Below are 22,781 nucleotides of genomic sequence, written 5' to 3'. Positions count from 1 at the left end.
GTAAGTGGATCAAGGTCCGCACCGTGTTGCGCGAATCTGGTTTGCCCGGAGTTCCCGATTAACGCAACGACTGATTTCGTGGGTCTTACGTGCATCGCACGCGGCGACGCGCACAATGCGTGTCCGAGGCGTGGTTGCCTGTTACGTAACGAGCGGAGAAAGTGTAGGAGAACGCGACGCCTGTCCGTGAATTGTTAAATAAAAAAGAAAAAAAGGCGGTACCTTTTAACGAGCGAAACTGTGGATATAACGACCCGTGTTATTGTTTACCCACCGTTCTCAACGGTCTGTTCGTTCGATCGACGCTTTTTTTGCCCCCGATGATTACGCTTCTTGCGGATCTTTTAACCCTTCGGTGGCCTTTGACGTTCGAATTATATGGAAACTGGACCGAGCCCAGTCTTTTTACGGCCTTTACACTCGCTTTGTATACAGGGTGTCCTGTGACAGGTGTTACAACTTCAAACAGGGGCGAACCGGCGAATGTGCCTTCTTTGTGTATATTTAATATATGGGGTGCCCTGTAAGTTTTGTAAGAATCAGAAAGGATTTTCAAAAGAGCGAAGTTTTTAAGTATGTCTGGTATTGTATCCAGGTGTTATTCTTTAGTTCCATTTGTAGGAAACATTGAACGTGGTCGCAGTACCTATTCTACTGACCACGTACTCTTCTATCAATTTACACTAAATTATTCTAGAGACTGAACCATATCGCAAACAATGTTTATAATAGTTACAAAGAAGCATTTTGATAAAATGTAGAAGATTAATAAGTATGTATATACATACGAAGTTTCTTTCATGCCGTGTTACGCTTTCCTGCTAATAAAGTATACTCGATACAAGTCTGACATATGCAAATATCGATATATCGATTCATGAATATCGATATTTTGTATTGATATTTTAGCAATGATACACTGGTGTATCGATACTCCACGGCTCGATATTGCCCTTCGATATGAATGTATAGATCTTGGAAATATTCTAAAGTATGTGTATTTAATTACGTGGTTTTTAAGATCAAAAAAAGAGTAAACGCAGTATATATAACAATATAATGCGTCAACGAGTGTTTTACTTGATTTTATATAAGTCAAAAAAGGAATACTTTTTTACTGTTTTCTTTTTGCCTTTCTTTTTACTAATATCGTATCGATATACCGATATATGATGCATATATGCACCAATATCGATATTTTCTGTCCGATATATTGATGCATCGATACCAAAAAAATCAATACGTATCGATACTTTTGAATATAACGGGCATCCCTGTTTCCCGCGGACCTTTGAACCCCTTCGTGGCCTTCGATTCTCGAATTACATGGAAACTGGACCGAGTCCGGTCTTCTTATGGGATTTTATGAAATAGCTTGATATAGGAGAAACAAAGTAATTTTTATTCAATTACTGAGCCATTACTTTAAACCCTCTGACAGACTGCATACATATATGAATGTTCTATTTTTTATGATATTTTTGAGTTTTTATCATTTTCTATGGTTAATTACATAAAAATTAAATGACCTCTCAAGGTCACTAACGGTTATTCTTACCACGCTATTAAGATGCTTCGCCTCTTTATGCGTCACGCTTTCGCTCCGATCGACATGTACACTTGAGAAATGGAAAGCACTGGCATGCAGGTCTAGGCTCTCTATCTTTTACTAACGTCAGTTAGAATGGCGTAACAATAGAAGTCGTGCGTAGTGTATAATTCACGGTTGGGAAAGTGGCCTTGAACGGCCAATCGGGTTTGATTTGCATTGATCGTAATTGTGCGTTCAGCTTCATATATAGGGTGTTTTGTAAGTACTGTATGAATTCGTTAGGGGTTGAATTTATGCCTTCGTTTCAGATATTTAATATACAGGGTGATCTATGAGTAGTGCTACAATCTGGTAGCATTACTTTCTATATATTTCATATACCGGGTGCCCAATTAAATATTATTGCAACCCGGATGAGACTGTCCTTTATTCCTATTTTCATATGCAGGGTGTTCTGTAAGTGCTGTTACAATCCCTAATGTACTTATGTATCCGTGTATTTAATATACAAGGTGTCCTGTAATAGTTATTAAAATTCAAATCATGTGAATCTGTGAGTACTTGCAGGATTTATAGAACCTACGCAACACCTGTATATTAACCTTCACACCACGATGTTTTGGATCCAATCGTTCTTTTAATTTGCACTCTCCAATTCTCCGTAACAATCTACTACATATATGAAAGTATATTTCAATGAAATTTGTTTTTTTGCAATAGAACTCCTAGATTACTAGTCTACTTTTGTTTACCCAACAAAACTATTCTGACCAAATTTTTGTAAGCATTAAAGGGCAGCAGCCATCTTCCTTTACATTATTCGAATTTGGAGAAGAACGGACTAGATGGCGCTGGTAGCGTAAATACTCAAACAAACACACTTCAAAGCTCAGTTGTTTGAAACAGTCAACCACAAAAGCTTAATTGGTCGAAACACATTTCACATAAGGTGTAACTTCCTTCCAGCTTCAAACCCGTGTATTTGCGCCTAAATTGGACTGAGGCAGGTGTTCAACGTCGAAAAACAATGGAGTGAAATGAGAAACATATACGTTCTTTCACTTCGTTCAACGCAGACTTAATTATTAGAAATTTCACCTTTAGTGAAACCACCAACAGTGAAGTGAATAAGACATCAAAAGTATAACATAATTGAAATAAAATAATATTTTGACACATTTTGTACGAAAAGATGTCTATGCAACTAGGCATTTCTTTTTATTGTAAAATCCCTTGCTTCAAAGAGGTGAGTATAACCGGGCCTATAAAGGTTTTATGAAAGGGTTTCTAAAGCTTTTACCGGCCCTGACCATAACCCAGTGTGGTCTTTGAGGGTTAAGCACGTACATACAATAAATCCCCGATGAGTGTTCGAAGGCCTCTCGGCACTGACAAAGTGAGTACTCAGTTGTAACGCTGACTTTTTAATATATCTGTGACTTTATGAGATACCCATATACCCCTGCGATACCCGGTTATCGAAAAATTACCTGGGTATCTCAGGTACCGGGGTAAAAGTAATAGACCTACTTTTTAAAGAGGTTTGACACGGCGATACAGCTTGGAATTCCGAAGTCAATGATACTTGTTTCAGTCGGATACAGCCATTAGTCTACGAAATATTTAATGTTTAGAACCAAGAAGCCTTCGAGCAGTCATCGAGGATGTACTGTACATACGGCGGAGATTATTAAATAAAGAAAACGTCCTTCGATGTGTTACTTGCTAAAAAAAACCAACTTTATTCGAGCAAACATTATACTAAAGTGTGGACAGATCGGGTTCAGTGGATGTAGGCGGCCGGGGCGGGAGCGGCGTAGGAAAGGGACGCGGCTGGTGCGGAATAGGCGACTTGGGCGGGTGCGGCGTAGGCAAATGGAGCGGCGATTTTCGCTACCGGGGCGGCATAGGCGAGCGGCGCTGCGTATTTGGCGACTGGAGCGGCGTAGGCGAGGGGGGCGGCGATCTTTGCGACTGGAGCGGCGTAGGCGAGGGGGGCGGCGATTTTGGCGACTGGGGTGGCGAGTTTCGCGACTGGTGCGGCGGCGATCAGAGGAGCAGCGGCGGCCTCCTTGCGGACGACTGCGTTGAATCCGTTCACCGGGTCGGCGGTGTAGTCGACGGTGCGTCTGGTGCCGTCAGGCTCGATCAGGGAGTAACTGCCCTGCACGACGTCACCGTCGCGGGACTCCTGCTGGCTCTTTGCGTCGCCGGTCAGGCTGTCGTGGACGTCATAGGCGTAGCTGTATTGAGGATGGGGGTCGTAGTCGGCGTCCACAGTCTTCGCCACGGGGGCCACAGCCAAGGCTTTCGCCACGGGGGCTACAGCCACGGGCGCGGATGCGTAGGCCAGCTGAGCCGGCTGGGCGTACGCCAGATGAGCCGGCTGGGCGTAGGACAGCTGAGCGGGCAGCACACCGGCGTTGGCGGTGGCCAAAAGGGCGGCGAGGGCGACGAACTGCGGAACAGAAATTATAGTGCCTTTGTTAGAACAAATATATATTACGGAAGCAGGTAGGAGAACGGGACGTGATTATTCACGGGAGTAGGGTAAACTCATCAATGAATGAACACTTAAAGAAATTTTGTAAGTGTTAAATAGTGAATTTTAAATGATAATAATGTTAATAATTTTTTTTAGCACCATGAAGATTCGATTTTTCGATATCTATACGGTTTTGCAGAATTGGAAGGAACAGTGTTATGTAAATGAACGTTTACTAACCGGTGGCGCGAAACTTGTTCAGATATGAAACTAGTTAAGAGATTTTGTAACTATTAAAGTCGAATTTTATAATAATAATATTAATAGATATTTAACACATGAAAATTAGATTTTTCAATATTTATACGTTTTCGAAGAATTGGAAGGAACAATATAAAGACAATATTAAGAATTGAATGAGCAGTATTAAGTAACTGAACGTTTAACCGGTGGCGCGAAAATTGTTCGAATATAAACCAACGAATTGAAAAAATCAATACTTAATCATTGCCTTATTTTAATAACTCAAATTACTCGGTTTTTATATATAATGTTAATTTACTGGCGCATTCACCCTGATACAGTAAAATTTGGATTAGTGTCCGAATCTACAGCGTAAGTACCCGGTGTGCATCTCCATTGAGGGGTGATTCCCCTTGATGCACCGTGAGGCTCACAAGGGAATACCACAAACGCTGACTCGCGGATTGGACTGAAACTTTGTAGGCTTATAGAGTGATTCAACACAAGAATAACTGTATGTTTCATTCGTGCCAAATCGTTCTTTAAGCGTGTGAAAACTAACCACAAAGTCAAGTAGACCCCCCCACTTCTTCACGGATAACTCTTAAAGTACAAGAGATAGAAAAAAATGTTTCAAACGATAGTTTAATGGTACAATAAGCACTACAAACTGGGGTTAATAAAATTTTAAAATAAAATTTGTTCTTAAAAAGAACCTTTAAAAAAGCTGTCTTCACAATTTTGTTAATACAATATTATAGCGCTAATTGTACCAATAAACTTTTGCTTGAAACATTTTTTTCTATTTTTTGTACTTTAAGTGCTATACGCGAAAAAGTGGGAGGGCCGATTTGACTTTGAGGTTAGTTTCCACAACTCTATAGGGCGATTGAACACGAATGATGTATACCGTTATTCTTGTCTTGAATCACTCTATAAATCCACAAAGTTTCATTCCAATCTGTGAGTCAGCGTTCGCGGTGTTCTCTTGTCAGTCCCTCTTTCACTCTTTAAGTCTTTTCTAACGTTCGGCGTTAATTCGATATTTAGAATGATCTTTCTACTACATAAGCGCCCCCTGACTTCTGTCTTACTTTCGGACAGTAATCCAAGTTTTACTGTACATTTGGGAGTGACGCAAGAACGGAAACGGAGAAACCAGACGTTACGTATTATATATATTAATGTATTAAGAGATTTTATAGATATAAATGTATATATTTCCCGACAGATATGTTGATGAAAGTGTCGCTGCTACCGAAACCGTATGAATGGGATGATCGAAACGGTGGACGTGCGTGTTCCACTTTCGAGCTGGCGAAATGAAAAAGTACAGTTCGACCGAGAACAGTCGAATAAAGGCTAATTTTCGTATGTGTACGTTTGAGAAAGGAAAAAAAATTGTGAAAACAGAGTAAGATCGCGGAGAATCGAGAAAATTACAGTATCCAGAATGAGAGTACGATGAGGTGATTAACACTACCAAAGTACTCAAAATGACTGGTTCGTAAACTCTTATATAACAATCATTAACCCCTTGCCTCACGATTGTTTCGATGACTGCAGAATTACTTGATAATTAATAATTTAAATTCTATACAGTATCGCGAGTTTGCGTTAAGTTTGTTCACGAAAGGCTATATCACGTCTATTTCATCGAATTTATTTACCAAAATGCGAAATATTATTTGAAAAACTTAAGGAAAATCTATCGTAAGAGGATGATAAAAGTTAACGATAAGGAAAATATGTAAATGGAAATTGCATAAATGTTTCGACACGTAATTGTTATTTCAGAAGTATCCGAACAAACGTACTGTATTAATATTGGTAAAATAGTATTTCACTTCGACTACAAGAAAAACGACGTTACAAAGGCAAGCGGTTAAAATGCAAAGTATTTTCTCGGAGATTCTTGAATTTTTATAAATGAAAACGTTCGTTAATTTCTCGATTTAAATATTTTCTAATAAACCACCCCTTTTTTGATAAAGTGATACAAATAGAAAGATCGATTCTAGTTGTTAACCCTTTAACGCCCAATCCTTTAATTTGTAATTTCAAAATTACCTCTTCTTTGTAAGTAATAGTTATCTACTTTACTAGCTCGAGATATACGAATGATAATGAAATCTTTGAAAAATGTTAATTCTTCGATATTTTCTACTTAAAGGTTGATATTTGTTGGCTTCACGTTATGAAAATTTTTCTTTTAAATGTCGCGAAAACAAATTTGGCCTACCAAGGGTTAATGATATCGGTTTGGTTTTTCGATATACCTTGAATGCCATTGTAGCTTGCTCGATCAGGTAGATCTTCACGATCTCTGTTCTGTCTGTCTCTGTGATGCGAGTGATACCATGCTCGGGTGGTTTTCGGCTTTTATAGCGGCGCGCGACGGCACACGGGCCCCCGCGGTAGGACCCAGAATCGCGTGACGTAACTGGGTGACGGTACACCATCGACGGTCACCCGATTCGCGGCCGGGCCGAGTGGTGTAAAATTGAGCAAGAAATCGGTGGACCACGCCCAACACGAACAATTCGAACGCATCGTCGGGGGACCATCGTGTGGAACCGACCGTCGCCGTGGACTAGGCCACGTCCTTGTCACGAGTTACTTAATTCTTCCTCGGACCCTATACGTTCGAGGGAAACGGCACAGTCTGTCGTCTCGACTCTTCCCTCCGCACAGATTGTCGATTACTTGATTAACTATAGAGATTATTATTTAAGGTGTTACATACCTTTGAGCTGTTAAATAAGAAGGAAAATTAAACAATTTTTTTATGTATACAGAATTATTGTTAAAAATTCAACATATACATCTTATTATATGTTATTTTTCTTGTAATTTTAAAAAAAGTTGAGCTATATATCTATCAACAGAAGAAACTGGCTGCCATTTAGCCCCTTACTCTACGATTTTCTTGACGTCCGCAGACTCCTGGATTACATTGTTGTCGACAGTTTCTCAAAAACGGAAGGAATTTTGTACTTATCGTAACTGCATGTTTACTGTAATAGTTAAGTATTAATGCCTGCAACGTGGCATTACATCTCGACTCAAAGGAAACCAAATAATATTCTTCTTTGTTGAATCGATTTTGAAATCGTTAACACGAGTCTGACTCGATGTTATAGGGCAAGGTGTTAAAAGCGTTTTACCCGGAATGCAGTTTTCAAAATCGGTACCAGACATATAAAAGACTACTGAACCAATTTGAAATCGATTTTGTGGTAATATTTTCAAGACTAAAATCTAGTACTTGACGAAGTGAATCTTTTATTCCTGCAGTTTTTCTTTTTTTAGTAAAAAAAGAAGTTGAGATTTATGTCGGAATAAACTACAAACGTAAGTTTAAGCAGCCGCCATTTTGTAAAATATTGATATTATCGAAATCGGGGTGTTTAAATAGGTACCCGGTTTTAATCTCACCTATGGGGTAAGATCGGGTACTTGGATACCTTCGAAAAATCTTGTTTCCCTGTGAGCCAAATAATTTTTTCAATTAAGATTTCTAGCAGCGTTCAAATTTTTACTATATACATTACGTACCCGGGTTTACCCTACTTTCCCCTATACTATTATCAGGAAAATTCTCGAGAATTCTCCAGAAATACAGAATGAAATTTCTTTTCTCGAGAAATGAAAAGTATCGAGACATCAGAAACATTATATTTCACTGGTTTTCGAGAAAAACTTAATAAAGCCGCTGCTATATTGTACAATCGTTCGTTAACAATTTAGAGACTGATGGGACAATACGTCCCAAGCTAACAATTATAATGTCTGATATGATATATGCTCCCAAATTCAATTATTTGGTCAAGGTGGTTCAGGCTGTTATGTTGGACTCGGTATTAAATTTATTTTACAACTTACCATTCGTAATATTATAATTAATTACCTTATCCTATAAACCGTTTGCCTTTGTTAAACATTGAGACTTATATATTGGGACATTATGATTCCATAGTAAAGGACGAATGGGACTATATGTATATTCCATTTTTACAATAATGCCAACCTATATTTTTATAAATACCACTTCATATAGTTTTTTGGTAGCCACGACAAATGAACTATCTTAGAGAATTGCATTGTTATAGATTGATACATTAAGGGCGTATAAAACAATTCATATTAAAACTTTCTTCGTTATATTTCACATTCGAACATTTAACCTCGGAACGTGTCACTTTATTATCGAAATAGTTCACTTAGATAATATATCGAAACTTCGTATATATCGAGAGGATCGAGTCTCACGATTCGAGACCTCGTTCAAACGTTCTCGACGTTAACTGCGTTGTTGTCAGTTATAATGTAATACGTGTATTAATATAAATATCTCTTCGTATAGTTTTTTGGGTAGCCACGAGAAATGAACTACCTTGCATAATTGCATTGTTATTAGAGATTGATACATTAAGGACGTATAAAACAATTCATAGTAAAACTTTCTTCGTTATATTTTACATTCGAACATTTAACCTCGGAACGTGTCACTTTATTATCGAAATAGTTCACTTCGATAATATATCGAAACTTCGTACATATCGAGAGGATCGAGTCTCACGATTCGAGACCTCGTTCAAATGATTTCAACGTTCATAAGTTAGAAGTTAATTACTCAGTGTATGTGCCGCGTTGTAATCGTTCGAATAATCGTAATAAAATTCGAGAAATACATGCATACTTTATAATGTCAGTTGATTGGTTAACGGCGATCACCGCGACTCGTGACGCCCCACGTGAAACGAACGAATTATTTATTCGCTGCGTGGTAATTCACCACGGGTTCGGGAGACGTAATAAACCAAAATTTCGTTCGGCGACCTTGACTTCGTCCCATAATTGGCGGAATCAACTGGTTATTTTCGCGAGTATTGAAAAGAAATAAGATGACCAGATTACCTGCTCGTGATGTAATAGGTCGATGACGTAATACCGTAGTAGGTTCGATGCACATCGAGAAATTCGATTGGTATCAATATGCACAGTTACAGTTACACATCGCGAATGTGTATCGAAACCGTTTCACAGTTTTCACGGCATATTTCGAGTGTTGGATTAATATTAAATTTGAAAGTAACGGTTATGTAATTGTGGCTGTGGACTTTTATGCAGAATGATATTTTATAAAGTCATTCGTGAAGTCACGACCAGAAATTGGGAAATTATTTCTATTCTTAATTATGGAACACTGGAACGGGAAATATATACGGCGCCTCAAGGGAAGATGACTGTAAACTGTTTTGTAATGTATATTGTTTCTTTTTAAATGTGTGCTTTGTCTCTAATTTAACATAAACGATTTTTAAAAATTTCGATGTTGATAAAGTTAGTAGAAAAAATACATACAGGGTTGGCAGCACGTAAATGGAACTGCTTCGATACGTGCGTAACTAATGATTTCAGTGAAAAATGATGCAGATATGGAACCTAATTTTTCAATTTTTGAAACTCGAATCCGAAACTTTGCAAGATTTCGATACTCGCAAAACTATCAAAACTCGAAACTCTCGAAACTTGAAGCGGTAATTTTGTTTACCAATTTTAAAAATTCAATTTTTATAATGAAATAATGACATAATACTTCTTCCCCAATGAGTCGATATTTGGCAAACAATTATTTAACCTCGTTAACTGTTTAAAGCTCAGAACCCTTAGATCCTGCAGCTTTTCACTATGTATTATTCGAATTAAATCCTGCTCGACTCCGGTTAACATATATTATATTAATAAAACAGAACTTCGCATTCATTTTCCTTCGATATAAGTAGGTATCGATATTTTTGATGCGATATACTAACAAGGAAACACCGCGAATGCTGACTCGCGTATTGGAATGAAACATTGTGGGCTTATAGAGTAATTCAACACAAGAATAACTGTATGTCTCATTCGTGCTCAATCACTCTTTAAGGACGTGAAAACTAACCTCAAAGTGAAATAGGCATTCTCCCTTTTTGCGTATAACTCTTAAAGTACAAGAGATAGAAAAAAAGTCTCAAACAAAAGTTTAATGGTATAATAAGCGCTCAAAACTTGCACTAACAAAATTTTGAGAATAGTTTTTTAAAATTTCATTTTCAAGAAAAAAAGCATTTTTCAAAATCTTGTTAACACAAGTTTATAATGCTTAGTATACCATTAAACTTTTATTCGAAACATTTATTTCTATGTCTTGTACTTTAAGAGTTATACGCAAAAAAGTGGGAGTGCCTAATTGACTTTGAGGTTAGTTTTCTCACCCTTACAGGGCGATTAGGCACAAATAAAGCATACCCTTATTTTTGTCTTCAATCACTCTATAAACCCAGAAAATTTCATTCCATTCCGTGAGTCAGCTCTCGCGGTGTTCCCCTGTAAGAAGATATCGATACTTTTTTGATAAATTTTTTTGATCGGTTTATCCCTACGCGTGGGGCCCGTTCGTACATTTTTTTCCGAGGAAAAAGGGTCAGTTTAATAGGACGCATTGAAATTCGTACGGTTGTCGGGCAACAAGTGCGGAAGACCTAAATACGAGTTGCGTGACATTGATTTCGACGAAGTAGGAGGGGGGGGGGCTGGTTCGCGAACCTCGAAGCGACACGACGGCGGCACCCCTCGAGTCGAACAGAAGCCGGAGGTGTCTCGGATCCTGGATCTGGATCTACCGTCGATCGCCCCGGGCCAACCGTCGATCGATCGATCGATCGATCGATCCGATCCGATCGAGGCGGTTTCGGCTGGCCCGGGGCCGGACTATTTTTTTTCGTTTTTTTTTCTTTATGAAAGTGCTCCACTTCTGTTTGCCCGGTAACGTTAGATGTGACGCAACGATCCAGGTAGATCCGAATACGTATCCGTTCGAAAGTTTCGCGACGGGCCTTGTGTACAGGGTGTATCAAAAGATTGGGTCACGAAAAAATTTCGTTACAGGTTAAGTACACCTCGATGAATGAACACTAGAGAGTATTTGTAACTATTGAAGTCGAATTTTAAATGATAGATGTGTTAATGAATGTGATTTAATATGTGTATTTAATATTTATACCGTTTTCATAACGTGTAGATTTTAATTTCAAAAATTGGAAAATTATATTGAAAAGAAAAAATACAGATTTCACTGATGAATAAACAATAGTAAGTAAATGGACATATTTAACCGGTGGCGCGAAAATTGTTCGAGTATAAAACAAGGAATTGAGAAAAATCAATATTTAATCATTTCCTTATTTTAGTAACTTAATTTACTCGTTCTTGTACATATATGTATATACAGTGTGTCCCATTTAAATCGATCCCCTCGAGTATCTCTGAAATTCTTTGTGATACCGGAAAGTGTTTCAAACAAAAGTTGGATGGTATCGAGGGGGACATAATTCGATGTCAATAGTTTTTTTGCAGGTAGAGGTGTGAAGGACATAATAATTGTGAACTGCAGTGTTATAATGAAAACAGTAATTATTTAATCGATAGTAGATATCACACTAGTATATGAATAAATTTTTTAACACTGTAAGTCCTGAAACGCATTTTTATAATTTATTTATCTTTATGGCGTGGACCTATTTCGTGGCCTCCACGATCATCTGATTTGGATCCATTGGATTTTCACTTATGAGGAGATTTGAAAACTATTATTGTTATAATAGAATAGAATAGAATAGAATTATTATTATTTTTTTATTTATTTCTTATTTTTTATACTTATTTCTCATTCTCTAATTCACACTCACTCAAATTCTTGTATTCCCTTTTTTAGTTATTATAATACAATACAATATATTTCGTGTACCGATAAACAATCCACTAGATGTAGCCAAATTTTAATTCATTTCTCAGGAAATTAAAAGGCAGGTTTAGTCAACTGTGATGTGCATCCTCGTTCTCGACCAATGTCTGATATGTTCTGAATTCCAATTCTATTACAATTTTATTCGAACAAAACGGGGAAAATACGTTTATATAAATTGTTTGTTTCTTTTCTTTTTCTTTTGGTTTCGACACTGAACTTATAACCTAAGTTTCGCCCAAGCATTTTGATACACCCTGTATATATTTCTTTTCACTCGGCCCTGGAGATCGGTGGAATTTCGAAAATCGATCGCCACGTCGCGACATTATTGCTGGACGGCTGCGGTTCGATTAAGTATAGAGAAAAGGAGTTTAAACAAAAGAGAGAATTCGAACGAATTGACTTATGAATTAAAAGAATTGGTAAATTAAAAAGTATAATTATCTATTTGTAACTTTTCTATTTCTCGTGGTTAATGTACTTTACTCATCCTCCCCCGTCACTTACATCTTCCCACTTCGAATGGATCAATGTTAATAACTTTCATTCATAAAAGTAACGTTAAATATATCTACGTATTTACTAAAATCGACCATTTATTGTGAAACGACTGGTCAAATATTAATTTGAGATCAATGATAGATATGTTACGCGTGTTAGAAATGTACTTTCACGTTCTAACAACCATACTTACTCGTTCAATGTCGTTTGTTCAAGGATTTTCAAGGTTCCAAGCGACTTTCGACGGACAATTGATCCGTGGAAGGACTACAAGTTTGTTTCGGTACGCACGTTCATTGCCATGATGGTGACAGTCACTATTAAATTACATGAAAAATCATCCAGTTTTCGAACGAAGCACCATTTACATGTACTTGCGAATGTAATTGGTAGTAGAAAGTGTTAGTACATGTGATGGTAACCATTTTGGCGGTCGGCCCGTTAAGATATTACTTCATATACCTCTTTAATAATCTCCTTTGTCTTCCTTTTTGCATTTATCGTCTCATTTACAATACATTTTATTGTATACATTTACAATTGAACCTTCATGTCTCTTCGGTAGATATTTCAAGAAACTGTAAGGAAGAATATTACATGAATGCAGAGAATTACATTAGAATTAAATTAAAAAGTAAATTCAGAATTGAGCTAAGAATTGAATTATGAATTGAATCATGAATTAAATTAAGAATCGAATTAAGAATTCAATTAAGAATTCAATTAAGAATTGGATTAAGAATTGGATTAAGAATTGGATTAGGAATTGGATTAGATATTGGATTAGGAATTGGATTAAGAATTGAATTAAGAATTGGAGTAGGAATTGGATTAGGAATTGGATTGGCAATTGAACTAGGAATTGAATTGCGGAATAGAATTAGGAACTGAATCAAGAATTGAATTAAGCATATATTTAAGAATTGAATTTAAGATTGAATTAAGAATTGAAAGATTTATGAAATTAAGAAACTACAATTATCTATTTGCAAGTGTTCTATTTCACGTGGTTAATTTGTGTTTGCACAAGGAAATTTTGTGAACTTTGTTTACGATGTGTCAATTGACGTCTATTACTGAAAATTAATTATTGCGATAATTAAAGTATCGTATAATTTACCTGTAACTAATTTTGTCGGTGATATTAAGTTCGCTTTTTCGATTCCGTGAATAACAATCGTTTTATTAGTTTGGTCAGTTTTCTTTGGCATTTTAATTACTGACCGAATAAATAAATATCGTTCAGGAAGGAAGACACATTGCAGCGGTTTTCTCCTCTGACACGAATATCCTTCCGATTTACATGACGTTATAAATATTCTCTTTGCTCAGTAAATTTTCCGTGATTTTCCCTGAGAATCGTCGCAGATATTACTCTCCCGTATGTCAGTGCATATCGTTTAATTTTTTCCTTAATTTTGATTCGACTTAAATCCGTGATAAATAATAAATCCTTAATTATTTAGAAAAAATTTCAACTGGTTTCGTTGTAACAGAATATATACTAACAATAATTTTACTTATAATGTAACAATAATTTAATTAAATATACGACAATTTTTTCATGACAAATGCATTTGCAATACAAAATTTGTATTGTAATGAACACATTTTATGTTACTATTATTATAATATTAACAAATCATGTATTTCATTGAATTATTATTTAATTGTAATTACAGTTATTATTAGTCTCTTCTTTTATAATATGACGCATAATTAAATATATATTACAATAACAATAATATCAAATATTGTTATAAAGTATAATTGTTATATCATCTATCTTTACCTTTCATTTCTTTTTTTAATTTATTTTCTAAAATTATTGTGTATATCTTGTGTGCAGTGTTTAATAGTGTTATTCTTCTATAGTTTTTAATTACGTCTCTATCTAATATTATTGTTATATATTTTACTGATATTTTACATTATTATATTTTATACTATGATTTAGTAAATTGCACTATACGTATGGACATTATTATTACTACATTTACATATATACATCATATTAATGAATCTACAGTGCATTACAGCATTGGGATTAATTAGATCGAAAATGTTTTTTTTTTACGGTGTTTGTAACGTTTACTCTTTCAGACTCCACAAAAGATAACCCTAGTAGCACAAAATATTGAATACATATTCATCCAGTATTAAAAAGAGATACAATCCGTTTTCAATATTTAAATATACATACAATGTTTATTTCATGTTAGGAAAAAAATATTTTTTTCGAAATATAGAATAAATATTTATTCAATACTGGAAACCAAACATTTTTTTCCAAATGTAAAATAAATATTTATTTGTTATTAGAAATAGAATATTAAACAAAAATGAACTAATTCTTCATATTATTTAGGAATACCTAAAGCTCGCCCAGTCACGTCAATTTGTCTTCTAAAAAGATTATTTATCGCGTTACATCGACATCAGTATTATTATACATTAACAAAAGCATCGAGGATCATACAATCTGTAGAAGATCCATCGACAAAGATCCATGTAATATTCATTCCATTTCTTTACGATAAAATATGTTTCTAAAAATTGTTATAAATGTTTTTTTTTCATTTAAAAAAATTTTATATTCAGAAAGAAAGATTCATTGTGTTACATACAACGATTTCGAAGATTACAAAATCGATGCTGTAACACAGTGTAATATACAAAAAGCACGATTTTTTTCGACAAAAAAACAAACAAATTGAATACCGATCGGCTAGAAAACGTTTCACCTATATTACAGTGGATATCCAATACTATCGCGGTTATGATATTTCTATTTAAAGCGGGCTCCAATAATCTCGTAAACTCGAAGATCGAACCGATTCCGCGGGATATTTAAATAACCAGTTTTTTTTATTTATTCCACCCTTCCTCCTCTGTTTCGTTTTTGTTTTTTATCTTGTTTACACAAGTCTAAGATAAATCGATAATTGGGCGTCTTTTAAACGATATTCCGAGCGAGATGTAAATAAAATTGTTAATTAAATTAATAGCGCTGTTGATTAATACGGAACAAATCTGAACAAAAAATTCTTTCTTTTCTGTGTTTTTTTCCCCCGTTTACCTGAGCTCGCTACAGTTCCGCGCTATAAGGTCAAGGAGAATCGATTGATGATCCAGGATCGTATTATAATTCATTTCGAATATATCGGGCGACTGATAGTATTAATAATAACAACATAGACTGACACTAATAATAACAATAATAATATTCCCTGATACTAATAATAACTGGAATAATCACATTCCTTGATGTGAAATACTAACAATAATAACGTTGATGGTGATGATGATTGAAACTGTTAAAGGCAGAATAATTAAAATAAATGTATGTTATATTTGACTCTGTTTTAGCCATCAGATTTACAACCGATTTATCGGAAAGAAAAGAATTTTCGAAACAAATTTTTTCAGATAAATTCATTTCTTTCTGTCACATTATTATTTATAATTTTAGAAAAAATGCTTTAGATTTTTGTAATTATTTCTAAAATTCTTTAAATAATAATGTGACAGAACAGTGTGTGTGTGTGTGTGTATGTGTGTAACAAATAATAATGTGACAGAAAGAAAAGAATTTTTCTGACAATTTTTTTTGAAATTTCTTTTCTTTCTATCACATTATTGTTTATTCCTGATTAACGATCGGACAAAAGTGGGTCTGATTATCGTGCAATTGGGGTGGGTTCTGTTCAAGGTGTGAAAAATTTATTTACATAAGAACGTCCCATGTGAGTGTCGTCACAAAGTTTCAGGAAGTTCCTTGAACTTCTAAAAAAATGTTGTTACACGAAAGCTGAACTATATTCAAGTATGCACTACATTTGTAAGTCAGAGTTTGTTTATCTGCATTGTTTTCAGGGATATGAATGTTACCTTTTGTTCTTTTAAATGAAACTGCAGCATGTTTTAGATAGTCTTCATTAGTACGATTCATAACTCAGATTTGTTTTAAACTTTGTTCGTATAATTGAGCAAGAATCAGATGATGTTGTTTATTTATAAAATGTACAATAGTTATATTGGATGAGTCAATAAGAGTTACTATCTAAAATAACTTCTTGCCTATTGGTTCTATCGAAAAACGTTGTAACGAAATTATGTAGCATTTTAAAGGACGCATCGGATAGATACAATTTGATTTTTTTTATAATTTATTCTTTTTTAGATATCAAGGTGACCTTGAATTTTTGTTCAAGGACAATGCATGTTTTTTTAATACCACCTTGTTGCTACTAGAAGGACGAATTCAACGACCTATAGCATGATGGTATTGAAAAAAATAGATGCATTGACCTTGAAACAACTCAAGATCACCTTGATATCTTAAGAAAAAAGTAAGATATAAAAAAATCTAATTGCATCCATCCGACGCGTCCCAGAAAATGCTACATAATTCATTAAAACGTTTTTCCGGGTTTTCAATAGAACTAATCAGGTAATGGGTTATTGTAGATAGTAGTTCTTATTGACTCACCTTATATATGTACGAATATATGCATAGTTTATTATCCTGATTATTTGCTGGGTAATAGTTTTGGTTGACTGGCAGCTTCATTACGTAGAAATCTAAAGACATTTTGATTTCAACCTAATGGGGTCAAAATAGACCCAGCTCCATAAGTCAATACATACTGAATTCTGAATTTATTTAGTTTTACTTTGTTTCTGTTATAGTTGTAAAATATGTCGAATTAAGTTGTATAAACAATACGTAAATGAGTATCTAGACTAAAATCTTAAATTATTCTTATTGCAATGTAATAACGATGAAATATTATGGAGAATTAAAATTGAATTTCTGATGAATTGTATATTTGTATTTTATGAATTGTATTTATATTACTCGAGATAAATTTAGGGCTAACAATAAGTTTTTTTTAATATGATAAAGATTTTAATCAATAGGTAATATTCGTGTTCGTTTTCTGCAACACTGGGTTCAATTGATTGTAAGTTTTCACTGCCGCGTTTATAAAAACCCTGTATATTGAAGATACCTCAGACACCTGCAGTTTTAATGAAATGACCACCTATTAGTGGAAACTTTTTTTAGGACTCGTTGAAATGCAATGTCGACGAATTTTGTATAATTCGAACTCGAAACTCGAGTCGATAAAATTTCTTTTTCAGCGAGTCCCAATACTGTTTCTCCGTGGCTAAACTTAAGGCCGTTGATCTTACCTCATCTGTTTATTTTATTTATATTACATGTAATTATTTCTGACACGTGATCCGATAAAATAACTTTTATAAATTCATTTATTATCGCTTCTATAAATTTATTTTATATAGCATATTGTACTATGTCTTGTCTACTACGTCTTATCTACTATACGATTCATTATATTACCTACTATATCGTCTATTATATTATCTACAATATCCACTGTATCGTTTACAAGGTTTCATTTACTATATGATTCACTACATCGTTTATTATATTATTTACAATATCTACAACATCATCTACAATATATCGTCTACTACATTCTGTCTGCTATCCAAAATGTATTGTACTTTTATCTATTAAATTATCTAGTATACCTATATCATGTGTAACAATTTACTTTTAAAGTGCAGAATTTCTGTTACTGTTATTCTCTACCTATCATTTCCATGTACACTAATTAAGCCACTGTAGCGATCCCCTAATTCCTTTAAGCAGTCTAATAACTAGACATCAGATTTTGTGGATTTACAACACACACGTTGTCCGAAAGGGCTGATAAAGTATAATGGTATTTTTATTCGAACTAGATCCTGATCAAAGTATCTTCAACAAAATTTCCGTCCGATTCCGGATTCTGTTAATTAGTCCACGAAAACTTCACATATCCTCATAATCCACGGTCTAATGACAATGATACAGGCCTAACGGTTCACCACGAAATTCAAGCACCAGTCCCCCGTGGGTGTGTCCCGTATCCTGATTGTAACCGGCCAAGTTCAAGTGCGACCGGCTGATACGATCTACAGCCAAACTATGAAAGTCTGCCGGAACCTGGCCCGATCCGATACTGGTGGGGAGACAGGGTACGACAGTGGCCCGGCTCATTGGTATATAAACCGGCCGGAGCAACAGTTTGGCATCATCAGTCGCTCAGTCGATCCAAACCAACCAAATCTTCTCAACAATGGCTTTCAAGGTGGGTAAAAGGATCCCGACGATCTTAAACGATTCTCCGGGATCAGTAATCGGGGCACAGTCGAGAACCCCAGAATTGGTTCTCTGGCCTAGCCGTGATCTAGTTCAACAAGATCTAGTTTAATCTCAGTTCATCAGACACCAGTTCGAAATTTTAGTGGCCGAACCGTTCGGTACCAGTTTCGTGATTGTACATTCCAAGTGTGTTCACTAGTAGTTCCAGTTGATCTCCTTTAATCATCGTAATGTGCTCTGGCCCATGTGGTATAGTAGCTACATTATCCTGTCTATATACCCTAACAATATATACCCTATCTGTGAAATAGCTTAGAATAATTGGAAGCAAGTAGCTAGGTCTCAGTTTTTTAAAAGTGATTGTATTCATTTAAATCTTGTGTAGCAGAACAAGAATTATTAAAGATAGGAAATCTAGTCAACTTGACCCCAGGTTTAACCAAAGTGCAACAAACTCATAGAGCCAATACGTCCAACTGAAATATCATCCGTTTACGGTGCCTTATCGAGACGGTTACAAAATTTTCAAAAAGAAATTCATAACAATTTTTTTTATTCCAGTTCGTCGCTTTCCTGGCCCTTGTGGCTGCAGCCAACGCCGGTGTCATCCCCGCTCAACTGTCCTACGCCCAGCCGGCTCACCTAGCCTACGCTACCGCGCCCCTGGCTGTGGGCCCCGTGACGAAGACCGTGGCGGTGGCCCCCGTGGCGAAGACCGTGGACGCTGACTACGACCCCCATCCTCAATACAGCTACGCCTATGATGTCCATGATAGCTTGACCGGTGACGCCAAAAGCCAACAGGAGACCCGCGACGGTGACGTCGTACAGGGCAGTTACTCCCTGATCGAGCCTGACGGCACCAAGCGCACCGTCGACTACACCGCTGACTCTGTCAACGGATTCAACGCAGTCGTCCGCAAGGAAGCCGCCACTGTTGCCCTCAAGGCCGTCGCCGCCGCCCCTATTGCTCACGCCGCTCCTCTGGCCTACGCTGCCCACGCCCCCGTCATCGCCAAGGTCGCCACCCCAGTGGCCCACGCTCCAGTCTACGCCGCCCCTAAGCTCGCCGTCGCTCACGCCGCCCCGTACACCATCGCTCAACCCGCCCCGTACACCATCGCTCAACCCGCCCAGTACGCCGTCGCTCAACCCGCCCAGTACGCCGTCGCTCACCCCACACAGTACGCCGTCGCTCAACCCGCCCAGTACGCCGTCGCTCACCCCGCTCAGTACGCTGTCGCCCAACCTGCTCAGTACGCCGTCGCTCATAGCGCCCCATTGGCCTACTCTGCTCATCCATCGCCCATCGCCAAGTTCGCCGCCGCTCCAGCACTGACCTATGCCGCGCCAGCACACTACCTCTAAGCGACGAACTAGTCTTAGATAATTAACGGTGTCGACTCAGGCTGATCTTTATTTATTTTTCTAGCTGACTACTTTTGCCACTTAATTAAAAAGCTGTTGTCAATGTATATCGCCTTGCATTACTTCAATCCGACATTCTCCTCTGGGAATAGACAGCGGTCTATTGGGATGATTAGGGTGTGGAGGGTGGTCCAAGTTGGGGTATACAGAGAGTATGTCTAGGTTAGAGTATCGAGGGTGGTCCAAGTTTGGATATCGAGAAGGGTGTAGGTTGGGGTATAGCGGGTGTTCCAAGTTAAAGCCTTCAAGATATTCTAAGTTAGGGTACCGGGAGTGGTCTAAGTTAGGGTATCCAGCATGGTTTAAGTTAGGGTATGGCGGGTGGAATAACTTAAGGTATACATGGTGATCTAAGAACGCGTCTCCGCTTTTCTCCTTATGTGAAAATACTCGAAAACGCCGTAACACCGAGCTCACAGCCTACATACCCGACAGCCCTATTGAAGTGTGTCTGAATTGGTAATCACTTTCCAGGGTAATTCCATATCATTTTCTGAACCAGTAACGGTCGTTTCATCTTCATAAACAAAGAAACGACCAATCCTGTTTGGGACCCACGTGACCATTGCGCACATAGAATAATCCACTGGTCCTCACCACTGACGTCGATCGGCGTCATCGGTTTTTCCTTGTGGAAACATTTCCTTCGCGCGTTATCAGTTGTTCCTTTACCGTGTAATGGAGTACCTGAGCATCATAAATCGGCATACGGATGGGGAAGGTTCCAGTGCGCATGCGTTACGGTTAATACAGTTCCGTGCAGATGGCGTATCGAAGGTGTGTGTGCGTGTGCTTCGACTGTAATGGACAGTACAGTTTCGGTGACGGTGGCGAGAAAGTTGTTCCGTGGTTTTTGCGCTTTCGGTCCCGAAGGGAGACACAGTCGATGTCCTTGGCTGTGTTCCACGGCCTCGTCGACCCGCCTTCACGTAACCTTGAGGATAGGGTGGCGTTTTCGGTTATCGCGATCCACGCCCGGTTGTGCCCCGCTTCTTCGGGGCCGCCTTGGCGACCCACTTTCTACTCTCCACTTTCGTATTCTTTCTCAATTGCTTCGCGAAGTCCGACGAAAAGTTGTCAAATTTCGACCGCATTTATCCGCGTCACGCAGAGCCCCCCCCCACCCCCCCCTTGCGAAAGTCACGGCGTCTGATTCAAATACGGAAAAAGACCTGCAGGTAGGCGGAATTTTAAGTGAACAAAAAGCTGAAACGATTCTTCTCGTGTTCCTCGTCTGATTCGTTGTGTTATTGTTAGATTGCCTGGAATTTAAACGAATATATACACGATGTGGAGATTTATGCAGTTCACGATGTGACTCATAGAACTTGAGGTCGACTGGAATCGTATTTACCTTATCCCGCTTGCTGCATCTTTATCGTATTTTGTTTTTTATAAAATCAAAAACCAATGGTGAGGTTAAAATTATTTCGAACATTTTGAAAAAATATATTTTTTTATAATTAATATATTTTGGAGTAACATGTCGGATTTTGTTGACAATTGGATATGTGTAAAATTTAAAAAATGATGTATTTTACAGATGCTTGAAATATAGTGACAATAGTTTTTCAATAAATCATAACTGTTGAATTAACAAACTGATCAAAATGAGTTTGGTGGGTGCTTACAGTGGAGACGAAAGAGTACCTATGTAATAAAAATTATTTCAGTTGAAGAAAAATATATTTTAACCATTTATATCGCAATTGTTTAAAAGAAATGCAATGTTATAATAACGGGGCACTATCTAAAAATTTAATAATAAATGAGGATATATTCCTATTTGTCCTCTTTATGGACAACTTTTCAAAAATATCGGGACTTTAAAATTGACCCTATGAAAATGTCCATTTTTTTGAAAATTTGTTCACAAAGAGAACAAATAGGAATATATCCTCATTTTTTCAAATTTTTAAACAGTGCCCCGTTATTATAACATTACATGTTTTCAAAACAATTGTAAAATAAATAGTTAAAATAAATTTTTTAACGGAAATAATTTTGATTACGTACTCCGATGTCTCCACTGTAAGCACCCACAAAACTCATTTCGATCAGTTTGTGTTCAACAGTTACAATTTATTGGAAAACGATTGACACAATATTTCAAGCAGCTGTAAAATCAACAATCTCAAAAATTATCCAAAATCCTTCGCAATGCGTTTATATATCGCTAAAGAGTACAACATATCCAAGGATCACCAAAATCCGAAATGCTACTCCAAAAAGTGTCAGATTTCGCGTGGAATGACCCAATATAATTCTATAACTAAAGTGCGTTAATCAATAAGAAGAATAAAACTATGTTTCGTTTGACTTCCCTGAAAATATTGTATACCCGATGTCAGGTTACCACATTTGCGTACTTATTCTATATTAGGCACAGACGTTATGCTTTTTTTAGTCGTTTCTGTATGTTTCAGCGTTAAATGTTGACAGACAAGGAGTTATTTTTTTTTTTACATTTCATACCGATTCATCGTCTGTAACCGAGGGAAAGTCTACAGTCGGTCACCGATGACCAACACAGCACGATAGAGGTGTTAACGACGAGATGAAAACCGTCGAATCACGGACGAAATTGTTCCCTCTGACCGCG

At 36.9% G+C, this 22,781-nt stretch overlaps 2 protein-coding genes across 2 annotated transcripts; one reads left to right on the top strand and one right to left on the bottom strand.

Annotated features, from left to right (window-relative positions):
- Window positions 1–3,335: 3,335 nt before the first annotated feature.
- On the bottom strand, window positions 3,336–6,571 carry LOC107185539 (larval cuticle protein A3A-like). Its single transcript, XM_015573240.1, has 2 exons — window positions 6,560–6,571; window positions 3,336–4,010 (listed from the first exon to the last, which is right to left on the bottom strand). The coding sequence occupies exons 1-2, from the start codon at window positions 6,569–6,571 to the stop codon at window positions 3,336–3,338; spliced, it is 687 nt and encodes a 228-aa protein (XP_015428726.1).
- Window positions 6,572–19,306: 12,735 nt separating this feature from the next.
- Window positions 19,307–20,119, top strand: LOC107185508 (larval cuticle protein A3A-like; the record flags this gene model as incomplete). Its single annotated transcript, XM_015573201.1, has 2 exons — window positions 19,307–19,887; window positions 20,026–20,119. Coding segments are annotated over 2 exons (675 nt in total), but the record flags the coding sequence as incomplete, so codon positions are not given.
- Between the last annotated feature and the right edge of the window lie 2,662 nt (window positions 20,120–22,781).

The sequence above is a fragment of the Dufourea novaeangliae genome, unplaced genomic scaffold, assembly GCF_001272555.1.
Source record: "Dufourea novaeangliae isolate 0120121106 unplaced genomic scaffold, ASM127255v1 scaffold48, whole genome shotgun sequence".
NCBI lineage: Eukaryota > Metazoa > Arthropoda > Insecta > Hymenoptera > Halictidae > Dufourea > Dufourea novaeangliae.
Note: the sequence above shows the minus strand (reverse complement) of the source record. Positions and strands in the feature narration are given on the sequence as shown.